General features: G+C 35.5%; 2 protein-coding genes and 1 pseudogene across 2 annotated transcripts; all 3 read right to left on the reverse strand.

Annotated features, from left to right (window-relative positions):
• Nucleotides 1–806: 806 nt before the first annotated feature.
• Nucleotides 807–1,978, reverse strand: LOC114763027 (transcription factor MYB74-like; annotated as a pseudogene).
• Nucleotides 1,979–8,461: 6,483 nt separating this feature from the next.
• On the reverse strand, nucleotides 8,462–9,998 carry LOC114763046 (coumaroyl-CoA:anthocyanidin 3-O-glucoside-6''-O-coumaroyltransferase 2-like). Its single transcript, XM_028952643.1, has one exon. The coding sequence runs from the start codon at nucleotides 9,991–9,993 to the stop codon at nucleotides 8,569–8,571; it is 1,425 nt and encodes a 474-aa protein (XP_028808476.1). The 5' UTR covers nucleotides 9,994–9,998; the 3' UTR covers nucleotides 8,462–8,568.
• Nucleotides 9,999–16,072: 6,074 nt separating this feature from the next.
• LOC114763049 (coumaroyl-CoA:anthocyanidin 3-O-glucoside-6''-O-coumaroyltransferase 2-like) lies at nucleotides 16,073–17,638 on the reverse strand. The gene has a single exon (XM_028952649.1). The coding sequence runs from the start codon at nucleotides 17,619–17,621 to the stop codon at nucleotides 16,191–16,193; it is 1,431 nt and encodes a 476-aa protein (XP_028808482.1). The 5' UTR covers nucleotides 17,622–17,638; the 3' UTR covers nucleotides 16,073–16,190.

Here is a 17,638-nt window from a genome sequence, read left to right on the forward strand (position 1 = left end):
ACGATGACTCCCCATGTAAAGAAGTCGCAGCGCATTGACAGAGACAGAAGTAAGCATTTAATTATGAGTGCTCATTAATAAGCTCTCTGAATGATATTTGCGTGCGTCGGTAACAGTAACAGGCACTTGAGCACTTTCGTGGAGCCTTGAATTACTGAACAAAAGCCGCGAGATGACGCAAGAGCCAATTATTCTTTCGCCTTTTTCTAGAGAGCTTTGAAAGTTGAAACTGAGCCGTTGCGATTTTAATTTTTAAGCACGTGAATGGGTATTTTTTAGCGGCCCAGCCTTGAAAAATAGAAAGAAAAATGGAAAAATGTCTCGCCTCACACTTCCATCAGCCACTTGAAAATTGTGATTTGGATAAGTTCCAACATATTTTCCAACTTCTAAAACCGGAATGACGTATTAATCGGCCTTTCCAAGAGCAGATTATACTTCCAAATGTGAATTGAAGGGCAGAACATGTAATTAGAGCAGTGTTAGTATGCCATAATACACATTTATCTGTCTAGCATCTGGAATCTTCTCCTGAAGTGAGTTTATTTACTGAAGAGACTTAAAGGCGTAGCAGAAATATATAAATCTCAGAACAAGAAAGAAGATTAAACTCGTACAAAAAAATCCTGTTTATCAACAAAATAATATCGACAACTGGGGAAAGAAAGCTTAGACCAAGAAATCCATATAGAAACCATACGGTTCCCAAACTTAAAAAAAAAAAAAAATCCCCCATGCTTCTTCAGCAAGCCAGTAAGCTGCAGGGAGCAGCAGAGCAGCCGTTATGAGATTACAAAGAAATATATTTACAGCAAGTTGCTAAGATCTAAATTCTCTGGGATTTTCGAACTTGAACAGGTCGCTGCAATAGCTATCTCTCTCTTCTCACTGCTATTATTCACATGCGTCGATGATGAGTTCAATGGGGTTGTACTTGATGATGGCGTCGAAAAAACAGAGTCATAGCCCATGTTTTGCGGGAAAGTAGGATCCCCCAGAAATTCAGCTTGGTTTTGTTGCAGCAGATCAAGGTTTGCCCGCCATGTAGGATGGAACTTGGGAATCTGAAAATCCCATGGTTTGAAAATCCCCAGGGAATCCTTCCGCGTTGTTGTTTTCCATTGGCATCTGAAATGGCTATTGAATTGTGCTAATGCGGGATCGATTTGGGTTTGTGCTTGAACTGAGAATGGCCAGGTTGGATCATTTGTTTAGATTTCTGTGAAAACCATTTCTGGGTTTTCGTTCTTCAACGAGAAACAGAGTGTTGGCCATTTTTAACAATTCAGGATTCATCAAGGCCTGAGCTCCCAACAAGCCCTGCAGATTCAAGAGCGACGTGGTCCCCCAACACCGACCCAAGAATGGAGGATACATCGAGAAGATCGAGTCGTGGGGCGTGAGTAACAGGTCGATTCCCATTCGAAGAAGCCTCTTTCGTATGTGGGTGTTCCTAGTCTTTATTTCATTATCGGTTCTTCCAGGCAATCTAGCAGCTATCGCCGACCACCTAATGATCAAAATCAACAGATACAGAGACTCATTAGAATGAGAGCAAAAACTAACAAAATCGACAAAATTATCAAGAAGAAGCTCAGATTAAAGGAACGTACTTGTTTCCCATTATGCTGTGAAGCTGGATAATGATCTCTTCTTCTTCGAAGGAGAACCTCCCTCTCTTGATGTCGGGCCTGAGGTAATTAGTCCATCGAAGTCGGCAACTCTTGCCACATCTTTCAAGACTATAAAGAAGGAAGTGTGGTTTGAGCCATGCTTGGATCAAAGAGCAGAAAAACAGAACAGAAGAAGAAGAAGAAGAAGAAGAAGAAGAAGTGGGTAAGCATACCAGCATTCTTGGGAAGGGTTCGCCAATTGCCAGGGCCATGGGCTTGAATGTAATTAATGAGCTTGGAGTCTTCTTCAGGGGTCAGGGACCTTTCTTGAGGCCATTCCTGTGCCAGCAAGGTGCTCTTCCCATTATGAAAATGGAGACAGGAACAGAGATGGGTGGGTGTTAAAGTAGCTATGTCCGTTGTGTGTTCTGAGGCGAAAGATGAAGTTCTGTTGGTCTCAATGGAATGGGGGAACTCCCTGCGCGTGGTTTTTAAGGAGGCGTTGCGTGTTTTCAAGTCAAGGGATTTGGCGCCGGCTTATGCCACCTGCCCTTCTGACATTCTTCTGCGACCCATACCGTATATTGCACACGTCCCCACTAGCAGTGTCAAATCTATAATTACATTAACTGTGTATCTACATTCTTGAATATGCCATTTGATTAATCTAAGAAGATTAAGAAATAAATAAATAAATTATTAATTATACGCACATATGTTATTATATGATCTCTGCAAAAACACTTAGAGGCTTATATCAAAGACAATAATTCATATATAGTTGAGATATATATTTTAAACTATAATGTTTTAACCTTTTCAGCTATCATAACAGGTAAATTAGCGAGTAAAAGGTTGAGATCATGGGCATTTGAATCAACATAACAGAGGTCGAAAGGATGTGAATGATGGAGAGATTGACTTTATTGGGTGGTAGAGAGAGAAGGAAGTATGAGAATGATGGACTGGACGGTAAGGTAGATAGGTCCCTATATCCGACATTTGGAGAAAAATGATACGTAGTGTGCAGTTTCGTCTAAGTAATTTATTCACCACGCTTTTTCTTCCATTTTATCTCCCTTTCCTAGTCCTTCATTTTTCAGTACCAAATATTATGCCATCTTTGATGTTGCATCAGTAACTTCAACAGCTTTATAACAATTTACATCACGTTCTAAAGAGATCACTTCTTCTTTTCCAAACTGGAAAAGAACGCAGCATTACAAATGTTGCTTATATTTGCATTTCCTCACCATTTGCCAACATCTTCGTTCTTTACTTCTCCTCTCCAAATTTTCTCAGTAATTATATTAATATCTTTATCCCAGCTTTCGTTGTGAAGAGTAATGAAGCATCACTTCGTTCATATAATTAAACTCTTAAATAATTATAAAAAAAAATTGTTGTTGGAGGGCTCCGCATGGATGGATTTGGAAACCAGATCGCATTATTACTAGGAAAAAAATATTGAAGCCGGAAGATGAAGAAGACGACGTGTCATCACTTTAACACATGTATAGCAACAAGTGGCCAACCTTGTCGTGGGGGTCCCTCGGAAGCAGCTTCTATGCCACGTGTTGGTGTTTATTGCGGCGAGAAAGAGAAGTCAACTTAATGCGCCTCGACAATTGTCGTTCGCAGCAAGCGATCTAGCTAGGTGGTTATTGTCTTCATCTGCATAATTAGCATTTACAGCCAAATATTCAAGACCCCTTGAAAATTCTCATCTCACTTCCATCAACCCTCAACATCGCATTGCACAGTCAAACTCAAACTCAAAATATTACTTACTCCTCACAACATCCTCCGGAAAATTAAAGAGCTTCTCATCATCCATGTCAAACCATCTCTATCGCTTCCTCATTCTGATTTCCTCCTCTCCTCCTTCTCCACTCTCACACTCAAACCAAACAAAACCTTCTAGAAATTAAAAACCAAATCAACAACACTCTTCCTCTCATAATAATATTGTTTATTACAATTATTAGGCCTCGTCGCGATCTCATTGGCTCTGTTTGGTTCATATATAATACTACCTTTGCCTGTAATCTAATTATAGTTAACTAATTTGAGGAGATTAAGGAAGTAAGTAAATCAGTTATTTGTAATAAATAAGTGTTGTCATTCCTAAAATATTCTTACTAATTAAGTGTATTGGCTAGAACTATTATTATTAGAAGAACTGTTTTGGAAAAAATGCATAAATATAGGAGACAAAATGGATTAGGGTTTTATAATTAGGACCAAAATTAAAAGTTAAACGGAGTCTTATATTAAAGACCAGAAGGCATACAATACACTGCGTCACCCGTATTTATATGATGACTATATGTGCATGTATATATGTGCTGAATTAGCATCCGGTTTTGGTTATTACTTGCCAATTAAGAGAAAGACGTACAGTCGCTGGCGTATGAGACATCTCTAAATTATGAAAGTTGACGAGAGTATACATGTTTGTCAATTAAACAAATATAATCTTGTTATGTATGGTGTCCAACACTCCAACCAACTTTGAATATCCCATTTTCATGAATCAATTAGAATTATAAATCAGTTATTAGCCTTAACGGACGTAATTTTTGGGGCGGGGGGGGTGCGTGTGTCGTAATGTAAAACGATATATTCATAATTCATGAATGCAGCTGATATAATCATTGACGGCCAGTACAATGCATGTAATCTCACTGCAGAAGTTTTGTTACCAACTGAATTCTTCGTTTCTTAGTAAACGACAAACAGCCTTCGGCGGTGGTTGAGTTGCAATGTACGAATGACGTGGTCCGCTACGACACCTGGTTGCATTCTTATGGCGCGTTGAGGGTGTACGCCCTGCTTGGCTAAACTAACCGTAGATGATATACTCCGCTTGCCTGCGCCTTCGTAGATGTTCCGTGTGTTACGTCCACTACAACTCCGCTTCCGACAACTCATGCAATGTGCAATACTCAACCTTTTTGCTCCCCGCCAAATGTGCAAAATGAAGGTTCGGTCCCCCCCCCCCCAAAAAAAAGGTGCAAATGAAGGTTTTAAAAATCAAATTCGTCCTTAAACATGTCAAGACTTGATGATTAAGCCATAATGATATATCAAATGCCCAATGATTTATCCGATTCCATAGTTCAGCCTTGATTTCTCAGTTATTATTTAAATTTATAAAAATCAATAAGGTTTCGTTTTACAATTTATTTATTTAGAATTTTCATTGTTATTTGAGAAACGATATATCTTCTTCAAGATGGGTAACATTATTTGGAGAGAAATTACTCTTGTTTTATCAAAGGTTTGGGGCGATTTGGTGCGACGTATGAATAATATAGAAATGAGACAAACAAACAAAAAATATCTTTCATATTTTTGTATATATATAAAAAAAAATTAATAAAAGGGATAATAGTCACAACAATCATAATAGTATTAGATTTAGAATATGTTTATCTGCTTCTGTTTTTCCAGTCGGGCCACTGCCATTAAGATTTAAGGTGAGCAATGATGGTGGTGACGATAGAGGGAAAGAGAGTCGGACCATGCTTACCCACATGTCGGATTTTTTTTTGGGGGGGGGGGGGGAGGACCTTCACCTTGAGAAGCCATAAGCTTCCATCAAGCCCAAATGAATTGGGCAAAAATTGAGGGCCTAAATCCATATAAATGTTTACCACTCCTCCTCTTTGCTTCAGTTTCATTGCAAATGCTTTTTGATTACAAAATGGCGCAGGTGAAATACAACACCACCCTATAACTCATCAATAAGTAGAGCCGAAAAAATAGACCAAGCCTATCAGATTGACCTATTTAGACATGAAAATTATAAAGGCTAGGCTTAAAAATTTTCCTTCAAATAAAAAACATGTTTAAAAGGACAAGTCCTATAAGGCCGAGGGTCGGCCCATTTATATTTTTTTTTATTTTTAAATGATTCTAATATTATTAATTTTTTAATTGTTAATGATTTTAAAAATTTAATTATTATAAATTTGAAATTAAAGTTTATAAAATGGTTTGATTTATTTGGTTTTGGACAATAGTTTGTTTAACTAATAGTTAAAATGCAAAATTAAAAGTGAAATTTCTATGAAAAAACTTGATATTTTTACCACTAAAGAAGAACATACTCGTAATGATAATAGTGATGATGAGATTTCAAAAAAGTAATATAGTGTTTGTATTTGTACTCTTGATCGAATTTTTGAATGTTGTTGTCTTGTTAATAGATGTTTTAGATGTTTGATGATACCTCTGTCGTAAAAGCACTCAATTAAACTAGGCATAATTGATTTGTAGTTTAGGATCGACCTAGGTCATTACTTCCAAGGAGCAATTATGGGTTTCTTTAGGGAAAATTCAGGTGATAAAAAAAAATAAAGAAATTGGACCTAAACTAAAATGCAAAATCTAAATCTAATGCGCAAGATGCAAATGTCCTAAAATCTATATAAAAATTAAATCAAACTAAATGAATGCAATGCAATTTTGGGGGGTATTTGAAGGAAAATAAAAAAATGAATAAAGAGAATTAATTAGAAAGCAAAGAAAATTAACAAGTAAAAAATTCAGAGATTTCTCTTCAGGTACGGTAGAGGGGACAACTCAGATTCGCATGAATTTGACCTTATACCTTAATCAGTTAATAGACCAAAGGGAAGTGATAAGAGAGTGGAATTAATAAACTTAATTACCTACTTGAAACAAAGGGAACCTCAATTTCAAAAGCCCTTAAACTATTAGAGAACTCATAACAGTATAAGGTTGGTTAATTAAACTTATTAAAACCAATGAAAAATAACCAATTAATTCTGGAAATTATGTTGAAATTATCCAATTAAACAATTAGATAATCAACCGACTAATTAAATAATTAAGAGGTGAAAGAACCCAATTTTGCAATTCCAACCACATTGATAATTAAACTCATAATGAAAACTCAATTATAAATTCAATTAACAATGCAAAGGTTCCAAACATATATTCCAACAAGTATCTTGGCACAAATAAGATCCAAATATCAATTCAATCCAAAAATAAAATTGACAATCTAGAACTAAATTGTCTCAACACAAAATACAACTTGAAACTCCATTTAGAAGCCATAAGCTTCCATCAAGCCCAAATGAATTGGGCAAAATTGAGGGCCTAAATCCATATAAATATTTACCACTCCTCCTCCGGTTTCATTGCAAATGCTTTTTGATTACAAAATGGCGCAGGTGAAACACAACACCACCCTATAACTCATCAATAAGTAGAGTCGAAAAATAGACCGAACTTATCAGCTTGGCCTATTTAGGTTTGAAAATTATAAAAGCCAGGCTTAAAATTTCTTTTTCTTCAAATGAAAACATGTTTAAAAAGACAGGTCCTATAAGGCCAAGGGCTGGCCCATTTTAGGCCCCTTTATAATTTTTTTATTTTTTAAAATTTTTATATGATTATAATATTATTAATTTTTATTATTAATGATATTTAAAATATTTAGTTATTATTATAATTTTGAAATTAAAGTTTATAAAACTGGTTTGATTTATTTGGTTTTGGACAACAATTTGTTTAACTAATAGTTAGAATGCAAAATTTAAAGTAAAATTTCTATGAAAAAACTTGATATTTTTGCCACTAAAGAAGAGCATACTCATAATGATAATAGTGATGATGGGGTTTCAAAAAATTAATGATAGTATTTGTATTTGTACTCTTGATCGAAACTTTTAAATGTTGTTATCTTGTTAATAAATGTTTTTAGATGCTGTTGAATATTTAAATAATATAATGATATTTTCTGCTTATCACTTAATTTTATTTATATACATGCATTTTATTAATAATTTTATTGCTTTTTTTTTTTTTATAAAACGTATGAGAAATATAAAGCTCACACTTTTTCTTAAATGGGCCAAAAGCCTGTGGGTTTGTCTTGACCCCCTCAGCTTAGAGCCAAGCTTGACAAAATGGGATGTTTCTTAAATTCCGACCCTATGTAGCCTGCCCACTTAAACCCACGGCCTTATAACACCAGCCTTGTAGGGCGGACGGCCCATGTTCTCCGCACTGTAACAACAAACAACGAAAAAGCATTCCCACTTTCAATATAATAATATCTTATCCGATGTGCTATGTTATTATATCATCTTTCCTCTTGCTGTTGTCAATTTTCCCCCTTCTCGTGGCCGGGGAAAAAAACGAACTTTCCCCCTTCCCTCTTTTTCTTGGGCCTGACTTCTGTTGTCTTAATTCTCAACTAAGGATGTGTTTGGCAAGCACCCCAAATCATGGTTTTGGAACCCAAACCATGGTTTGAGAAAAATGTTAACCAAACACCCTTAAAAAAATCAAAACCATGGTTTGGGTTCAAAACTATGGTTTTGACTCCAAAACCATGGTTTTGAGAAAAGCAAGAATTTTTTACTTTTGGAGGAAAAAGAAGAAAGTGTGAGAGCCTATAGGATATGTATCTTGTTGTTTTTTTTATAAACATATTTTTTATAAATATATTTAATCTTATATCTTATAAAATATATATATACATATTAGTTTATTTATTAATTATATTATCTTATATATTTAATATATGTTAATAAAAAATATATTATTAACAATTTTATTCCTTCAAATTAAAATATATCATAAATATATTTTTTCTATAATTATCATATTAATTTATGCCAATTTGTATATATAAAAAGTACTTCTAATAACAACTATCCAAACACTCACACTTCTCAAATCACTTTTCCACAAATCTATTCTTTCAAAATCTATTTTTTCAGAATCTATTCTCCAGAAGCTATTCTCCAAACCATGGTTTGGTTTCATCCAAACACACCCTAAATATTATGCGACCAAAACATGTACCACCTGGAACTATACTGGAGATATATTAATCCATTAATTCAAACGGAAATTTATAAGCATCCGCCTTATTAATACCTAGGAAATCTTAAATTAGGGGACAACTGAACTAGGGTTTAAAAGTTTGGAGTCCCTGTTCAACGACAGACATAAAATGTTCATATCCATCTGTCCTAAACACCAAGCCAACCTCAAGCCCACCCTCTTCAGATCCACTCTCAGCAAGAGACATGCACTTGAAGGTATGTACCATTTCAACCTTCTTAGGTCTCCCAAATCCAAAGTCAGTCTCATAAACGGTGAATTTCGGCGACCCCGTCACTAACACCGTACTTCCTAACACGAACGTTTTCTGGAACTTCTCATTCCACTTTTCTGCATCTTTGAAAGGTTCTTTCTTCATGTCTTCTATTGCCCTTTCAATCACCTTCACAGCCTTCAAAAACCCTTCTTCTCCTTTCAGCTCTTTTCTCTTCAGCGTTGCATTACATCGCGTTATGCAGTTTCCGAAGTAGTTATTTTCCACTGGATACTCGAGGCGGTTTCTGCAATCTGCTGCAAAACGAAAGTGCTCATCTTTCTCTTCTTCATCGTCATCTCTATATCTCGTCTTAACATAACATGTCCACACAAAGCCGCATGTCACCACAAACTTTGATAGATTTCTCGGTGCGTGGGATCCGTCATTTTTTCCCCACTGATCCATTGCCCACTTTCTCAGTACTTCGATGTCTTTTCTGCCAAATACAATCGTAGCCTTGTAACTTAGGCCATCATCATCACTAAGCATACTCTTAGAAGTTTTACCCACGAGACTGTCTTTCCACGTTGACCTCTCCGTGAAATAGTCCCTCAAGAAAACAGCTTCAAGGCCGCTCGGGTCTTTGATCACTTCCCTGTCATACGACGGCGGTGACTTATCCAGAAAAGTCATATCTCCACCATCGAATCTACGTATAGAAGCCCACGTTTTCATGAAATGACTGCAACAATTAGCATCCATCACGTGGCAATACGTGATGGCGATACAAAGGCCAGCGTTAGGAAAAACCGTGACTTGCAAGGCTACGATTGGGAAGACGAACGTGGGGTCGTCAGTGCCATCGACGTTTCCATCCACTGTACTCCACGATAGCTCGGGAACCAAGCTATCTAATTCTCTGAGATTCCTTGGGCAGTTTGCTGAATAATGATTGAAATTATCAGAAGCGGACTCGACCACAGTTAAGGTGATGGAATCGTCACGGGAGCAGCGGATAAAAGGCTTTTGAGGGGGCGGCGGACAGAGGAGGTTTCCGGCGAGAGGGAAGAAATGCTGGAGTGCGACGGAGAGAGAGTGTTTGAGAGAGGGAAGGGTAGTGCGGATGAAATAGTGAGGAGGGTAAGGAAAGTGGTAAAAGAATTGACGTCTGACATAGATAGGACCCGCAAGAGAGATATCTAGGAATGTGAGGGGAAGAGTGGTTCTGCCTGGGGATATTGCAGGACCAACCTTAGACTGCTCAAGAAACTTATAAGGGCGTGCTTGTTCCATTGGAGTGATCAATCTGATCATTAAAGAATAATGAAATATTGGCTTTAAATTAGGAAGCATCGCAGTGGTGTATATATATAGAGAGAGAGCAGTGCTGTGATGTGATGTGTAAAGAAATCAGTTTCAGTACTCGTCATTTTGATGAGCATCATAAACTCATCAGATTTAAACCGTCTATATTTGATTTGAACAGTTTAGATTTAAAATATTTAATTAATTATTTTTAAATAAAAAATATTTTAGATTTTATACCTATTAAAATAATTACCTTGAATAAATAAAAATAAGAAATAAATTAAATCTAAATTATCCAAATGAAATATAGATTATCCAGATTTAATAAATTTAAACTGCTCATCAAAACAATGAACACCTAAGTTGGTTTCGAAGTGCAAGTGCCGGCCTTCTGTAATAAGCGTGGCTGACGGGAGTCCAAGTAAATGACATGATAAGCCACGCTTCCGAGGGGCCCTCCAATATTTTAATTACTAGTTGTTGAATACTAATTAATTTGTTATCCTTGGTTTGATTTTGTAATTAACTACTAACAACTTTCTTTGAAAAACTTTGAAATTTGAATGATTATTAATTGGACTCATATTGCTTGCCCTCAAGCAAACTAAATCAGGGGTATATGCTTTATGCCTCTTTTGTCAATCTTCCATTTGGCCCTATTTATAAGTTTTGAATTTAAAAAGATATATAATTTATTTTATAAGTTTCAGCTTAAATTTGTTTTAATATTTAATATATATTTTCAATTTTATATTTAATTATTTATTCTCTCACTTTTGCTATAATACCTCATATCATGCATTCTTTTTTATTTTTTTATATATTATAAGAACATATTTTAAAATAAAAAAATATTTTTAACATTTTTATTATTTGTAATTAATTTTAACTTATTCACGAATTAGTTATTTAAAACTTATCGCGACATGAAAACATTGGTCAGAAATGAAAATGTGATGAATGCATAGTGCACATCAAATATGATTTGTCAGGGAGATAAGGGATTTGTGAGACTCTTTTTAAGGGGTGTTTGGATAGAAACCAAACCATGGTTTCAGAAGTGTTTTACGAATTACGAAGTAAATATGTGGAGAAGATTACCTCGTTTTACGAAAAAGTGCTTCTGAAACTATGGTTTTGGTTTCCCAAACACCCCCTAAGTAAATGATGACAAAGAGGTCGTACAGTCATTATCAAATGAGAAAAAAATGTGATTATAAATGAAGGAAAACATGGATAAAATTAAAATAGTCGATGCACACTGCACACAGGATATAGGCGGAGTGCAGAATCTGGGCAGATAAAAGGAAAAATTATCACTGCTTGACATGATACATTTTAGTAATTAAATTTTTTGTATTGAATTATAGTATTGTACCATACATTGATTTTCTCTAGATTAATAAAAAGGTAAATTTTTATTTCAAATTTTGGTTGTTCTAATTAATTATGCTTGTGATGTTAATTTAAGAATTTCACATTCTATTTCGTTTTTATTTTTTTATTTTCAATTAGTTATTTATCTATAAAAAATGCATTCGATAGATCAGATCTTCTTTTCTTTTCTCCAATCTATTGCCGACATAAAATATTTATTGATAGTATTATTATTTTACATCTAAGATAAGGGGGAATATATTAATGGGAGAATTAGAGAGAAGGACCAACAGGGAGTGATATTTGTGAGAGAGGACCATAAAAATTAAAATTATTTAAAAGGCCAAATATTCAAATATAAATTTAAAAATATCATATTGTCCCTATCCAAACCTCCTACATTTTCTCCTCTATTCCCTCTTACATTTTATTTTAAAATTAACGTGAATCAACAAATTTCACTAAATTAAACCTAATTTCTCTCAAAGTTTTCAACCTGGCTAAAATCAATTTAAAAAAAATGCAAACATTTTTTATTTATGTAAAAATTAAACTTTTATTTTCCTTATAAAAAATTAAAATTTTCTTTTTAAAATTGTCACGGAATTTAAGAGAAAATAAAAATTATATAATTTTATTAAAATTTTGATTATTATATAATTTATTATATACATTGTTTTAAAAAATCCAAAGAAATTTTTTATTACTTGTTTTTTTTTTATAAGAAATTTATATAAGATTTTAATATAAAAATTCATGTAATGTTAAGAAATTTAATGAAATCATTTTCTTTAAATTTTTTAAAATTATTTATGTAATAAATTATGTAATAATCTAAATTTTAATAAAATTATATAACTTTTATTTTCAATGAAAGTATGTGATGGTTTTATAAAAAAATTTTAACTTTTGATAAAGAAAATAAAACGTTAATTTTTAAATGATTGAACAATATTTGAGTATTTTTTAATTAATTTTTATGCAAGTTGTAAATTTTGAGAGAAACCATGTTTAATTTAGCAAAATTTATCAATTCGCATTAGTTTTAAAAATAAAATATATGAGAAAATATAGGAAAAAATGTAGGAGGCTTGAAGAGGAACAGTATGGTATTTTTAAATTTATATTTATATATTTGGTCCTTTTAAATAATTTTAACAGTATGGTATTTTTAAATTTATATTTATATATTTGGTCCTTTTAAATAATTTTAACAGTATGGTATTTTTAAATTTATGGTCCTTTTAAATAATTTAAATTTTTATGGTCCTTTTCTTTAAATATTATCCCCTTCACTCTAATTCTCCTGATATTAATATATCTGTGGAGGTGCAATGGATTTCAAGTGGCGGATAAAGACACGTCGACATCGATAATCCTGGAAGCTGGAAGGAAACAAGAGCATTGGGGGGGGGGGGGGGCAGGGGCAGGTACAAAGCTGGAGCCCCCCCCCGGCCTAGTGAGTGGGCTAGGGGGTAGGTAGTATATTCCATCGAGATCAAGTGGGACCTACGTATCTTTGGCCGTGTTTGGTTCCATTGAAGGGAGGAGAGGGATTCAAACAGGGAACAAAAACTATTTTCCACGGACATTTTTACCTTATATTGAGAATACACATATTAACATATACGAGGGAGAATATTACAAAAAGAAAAGAAATTTGGAATAGCTAAATAAGGTTTGGTTCTCACGTTTTAATAGACTCCGATAGTGTTTCACTGTTCTTCTTATATGTAAAGTAAATACTACTAACATTGTTAAGTAAATAATTATTAAGGTTGACTGTAAATTTTGCATCGATTTCGATACTCTAAACAAATTTTGACTGCAGTGAAGTGAGAAAGAACAAAAATAGGTATTCAGGAGAAGTGGAGAATTGCCCAGTAAGATCATCATCTTCTCGACATGTTTCGCGAAAGCTCTTTCATTCTTCCTGTAGTCGTTGTTTTATTATCGGATTCAGGATCTCCGGGAAGAGAAGACAAGGAATTTTGATGGTTCTTTTATCTCTAATTACGTGGAGAGTTTCTATATATGAAACGGATTAATGTAATGTCGTTTTCTCTTGGTGTGAAATTGGATTAATATCGAATCTATGTGCCACTTTTTGAATTGGTCTTTGCTGTTATCTGTACAGATTTAATTGTCTTGTATAGGTGTGTCAAGTCAACGAAACAATAATTGTGGAAGACTAACCACAGGGTCCAGACTTTTGACAGTTTCATAGCACTCCTTAAATGATATTTTTTCAATAATCGACATGATGATGTTTTGAAAATGGCCAAAAAAAGAAGACTATAAATAATAAAACACATGAAACTTCCTAATGGAGTGGAATTGGATAGTAGGAGTTAATATATTTTTTTTGACCATAAGCAGGAGTTAATGTTCAGGGGTGGGGTGATTAAAGGGGGAAAAACAGTCAAGTATTTTATGTACTAGATATTGTAAGACTGGTTCTACGAGGCCTTACGAAACTTCCAGGAAGCACGGAAATCATATTAGTGCTGGTTGGTTTGGCTGGCAAGTCTGCTCGGATGTGGTGGATTGGGTAGGACAAATCTCAATACATGATTTCTTTTTTGTGATTTTCCAAACAGTCAATTATTTGGGGGAAAAAACCCTGCATTATTTGATAATTTATAAACAGTATGGTATTTTATAGATATATGGCTCTTTTTTTCTTTTTTCTTTTTTTTGCATTGGCACCCGCTATCTTGAGCTAGACCATCTTTCAGGTATAATAATGGGCTCAAATTAATTCGAATCGAGGTATGATAGGAACCATTAATGTTGACACCCTTGTCTCTAATATGTTGCATTCCCAAACCTCAAATTCGAGACTCACAGTTAAATTAAAACAACCCCAGCTAGCTGATCTAATTGTCGGGATTAGATCTATGATTCTTTGAATGAAGCCCTCTTGCACTCTTGATTGAGGCTTTTTTTTTTTTAATACACAAGTATTCTCCTAATGGAAGCAGACACACTACTAAGAGAGTGTTTGGATGTAGACTAAACCATGATTTCAAAAGTGATTTTACGGTGTATATATATAAAGTAAATACGTAGAGAAATTTATCTCGATTTACAAAAAAGTAATTTTAAAAAGCATTTCTCCTAGTTTCCAAATACTCCCTAAGCACTAAATGTTAAACACTTCTTTTATAAGGATTTGAACTCTTGTTCTTCACGTGAAGAACTAGGTCCTTCTGCAAAACTCAATCCTGGTTGATGTTTGCTGTGCCTCTGGGATCATAGCCTCTCTGGACATCAGATATTATTGGGCCAATAACTTCCCCACGCTCGACCTCACCCACAGGCCCAAGTTCACACCTCAGAATTCCTTCGGCTGACCCTTGTCTTGTTTATTTCAACCTTGTCCTCCGTCTGTCCCAGGCCCAGCTCTAGAAAGGCCTGGGACTTTCACTTCTTTTAGATTCTTTCTAATCCCTTTTAATAGTTAAATTTAACATAAATATATACAATGCATACTTTTGACAATGGGAAATGAAATTGGATTAACCTGTCTTCGAGGCCACCAGATGCCAGCTTACCCACCACGCCAGTGAGTAGGCTTTGGCTTTACCTTCCTAATCGTTCTCTTGAAGGCCACATTCCTTCCGTTATCCTCCATAGCCTGCACCTCAATTCTCGACGGACAGAGAAATAACCCGCAATGAACTCACGCACAGTCTCAAACCCACACAAATTCGCCAGAACGGCAGTAGTAGAGCAAGTGGGGATCAGTATTTTGAGTGTAATAACCTTCCCATACGATAAAATTTGAGAAATCAAATGCATGGTAACTATATAATCTAATTCAGAAAAATAAATCGCATACAATACTGATTAATCAATACCTTGATTAGCATTTGGTATAATTTTATAATTATTCGGGAGTTAAATTGCATGTAATTATTGAATTAAATTAAGAGATTAAATTGAGTTGAAATTAAAAGTTGATCATTAGTTGGTTGTTGGGAGAAGATTTGATTAGTTTGGAGGTTAAAATAGGTGCTTTTGGTGTATGAATTTGACATTGAGTTAATTATTTATGTAGGGAACTTAAGCAAGCAAGAGAATAACTCATCATAGAATGGTACCGCAATATAGAAAGATAACAAATCGTGCTTGCCAGACATCTCTAACACATTTTTGGTCTTTTGAGTACAGTTAACTTTCCCATATGATATCCTCACAAGATGATTTAAAACAAGCTGAAAATCTAAAACATAGAGCTAAAACTTTTTTTTACATGTTTTGCATTTTTCTTCAACTCCTGAGTCCTGACATTGCTATAGTGAAAATTAGGATCAAAATTGCTGCATTTATAGACGTGGACAATCTAACATGGCGAGGGCCATGGTAGGTTTCAAACCAGAAGCTCTTAGTTTCGCTTAAATCATGATTTTTGAGAACTTTGGTCATCTGAAGCCTTATAGACCTTATGTGGGGCTTGGAAGCTCAGATGAAAGTAGCTGATGTTTTGGAATGCAGCGATATTGTGACATAGGCGGAACTTCATCAGGTGTGCAGGGTAAAGTGGCACTGTGGTGTTTTCCATTACCGTAGTTTTTGGAAGAGATACCCATGTTTAGTGCAAAGTGTCTCAATTTGATTGTTTCTTATAGGTGATTACCAGTGTTTAAAAAAAAGAAAAAGAAAAGACAATGCAACCATCACGTAGTATCTGAATAAGTATACCACATAAATATATTATTAACACGGAGAGAAACTACGCATCAAACTTCATCACGAATACAAACGAAATTAATCTTCAGTAATGACATGACGATACCGAACTATGCTTTGAAAGTTTGCAGTCCTCGTTCGACGACACACATGAAATCTTCATGTTCATGCTTTCTGAATACCAAGCCAACCTCAAGGCCGCCACCTTCTTCAGATCCACTCTCGGCGAGAGACATGCACTTAAAGGAATGTACCATTTCAACCTTTTTAGGTCTCCCAAATCCAAAGTCAGTCTCATAAACGGTGAATTTCGGGGACCCTGTAACAAGCACCGTACTTCCTAACACGAACATTTTCTTAAAGTTCTCCTTCCACTTTTCTGCATCTTTGAAAGGTTCTTTCTTCATATCTTCTATTGCCCCAACAATCGCCTTCACAGCCTTCAAAAACCCTTCTTCTCCTTTCAGCTCTTTTCTCTTCAGCGATGCATAGCATCGCGTTATGCAGTTTCCAAAGTAGTTCTCCTGTAACGGATCCTCGAGTCGGTTTCTGCAATCTGCTGCAAATCGAAAGTACTCATCTTTCTCTTCCTCATTCTCATCCCCATATCTCGTCTTAACCAAGCTTGCCCACACAAAACCGCATGTCACCGCAAATTTCGACAGATACTTTGGTGCGTTCGATTCGCCGTTTTTCTTCCACTGATATATCGCCACCTTTCTCAGTACTTCGATGTCTTCTCTGCAGAACACTATCGTTGCCTTGAAAAGGTCATCATCATTATTGACGACATGCTTGGAAGTTTTACCCACGAGACTTTCCTTCCACACCGACCTTTCCTTAAAATAGTCCCTCAAGAAAACAGTTTCAAGGCCCCTTGGGTCTTTGATCACTTCCCTGTCATACGACGGCGTTGACGTGTCCAGAAAAGTCATATCTCTGCCGTCGGATCTACAAATGGAAGCCCACGTTTTCATGAAGTGGCTGCAACAATTGTCATCCATCACGTGGCAATACGTGATGGCGATACAAAAGCCAACATTAGGAAAAACTGTGACTTGCAAGGCTACGATTGGGAACACGAATGTGGAGTCAGCTCCATTGATGTCTTCATCCACTGTACTCCATGATAACTTGGGAACCAAACATTCCAAGTCTTCCAGATTCTTTGGGTAGTTAGCTGAATAGTGATTGAAATCATCAGAAGCGGACTCGACTACGGTTAAGCTGACGGAGTCGTCACTGGTGCAGCGTATATAAGGCTTGTGAGGGGGCGGCGGACAGAGGAGGTTTCCGGCGAGAGGGAAGAAATTCTGGAGTGCGACGGAGAGAGAGTGTTTGAGAGAGGGAAGCGTAGTGCGGATGAAATGGTGAGCAGGGTAAGGAAATTGGTAGAAGAATTGACGTCTGACGTAGATAGGACCTGCAAGAGAGATATCCAGGAATGTGAGAGGAAGAGTGGTTCTATCTGGGGATATTGCTGGACCAACCTTAGATTGCTCAAGAAGCTTATTAGCGCGTGCATGTTCCATCGGAGCCATCAATGTGGTGATTAATG

This window comes from Neltuma alba, unplaced genomic scaffold (genome assembly GCF_004799145.2).
Source record: "Neltuma alba isolate B1F8T4 unplaced genomic scaffold, ASM479914v2 tig00011251_pilon, whole genome shotgun sequence".
In the NCBI taxonomy this organism is placed as follows: Eukaryota; Viridiplantae; Streptophyta; class Magnoliopsida; order Fabales; family Fabaceae; genus Neltuma; species Neltuma alba.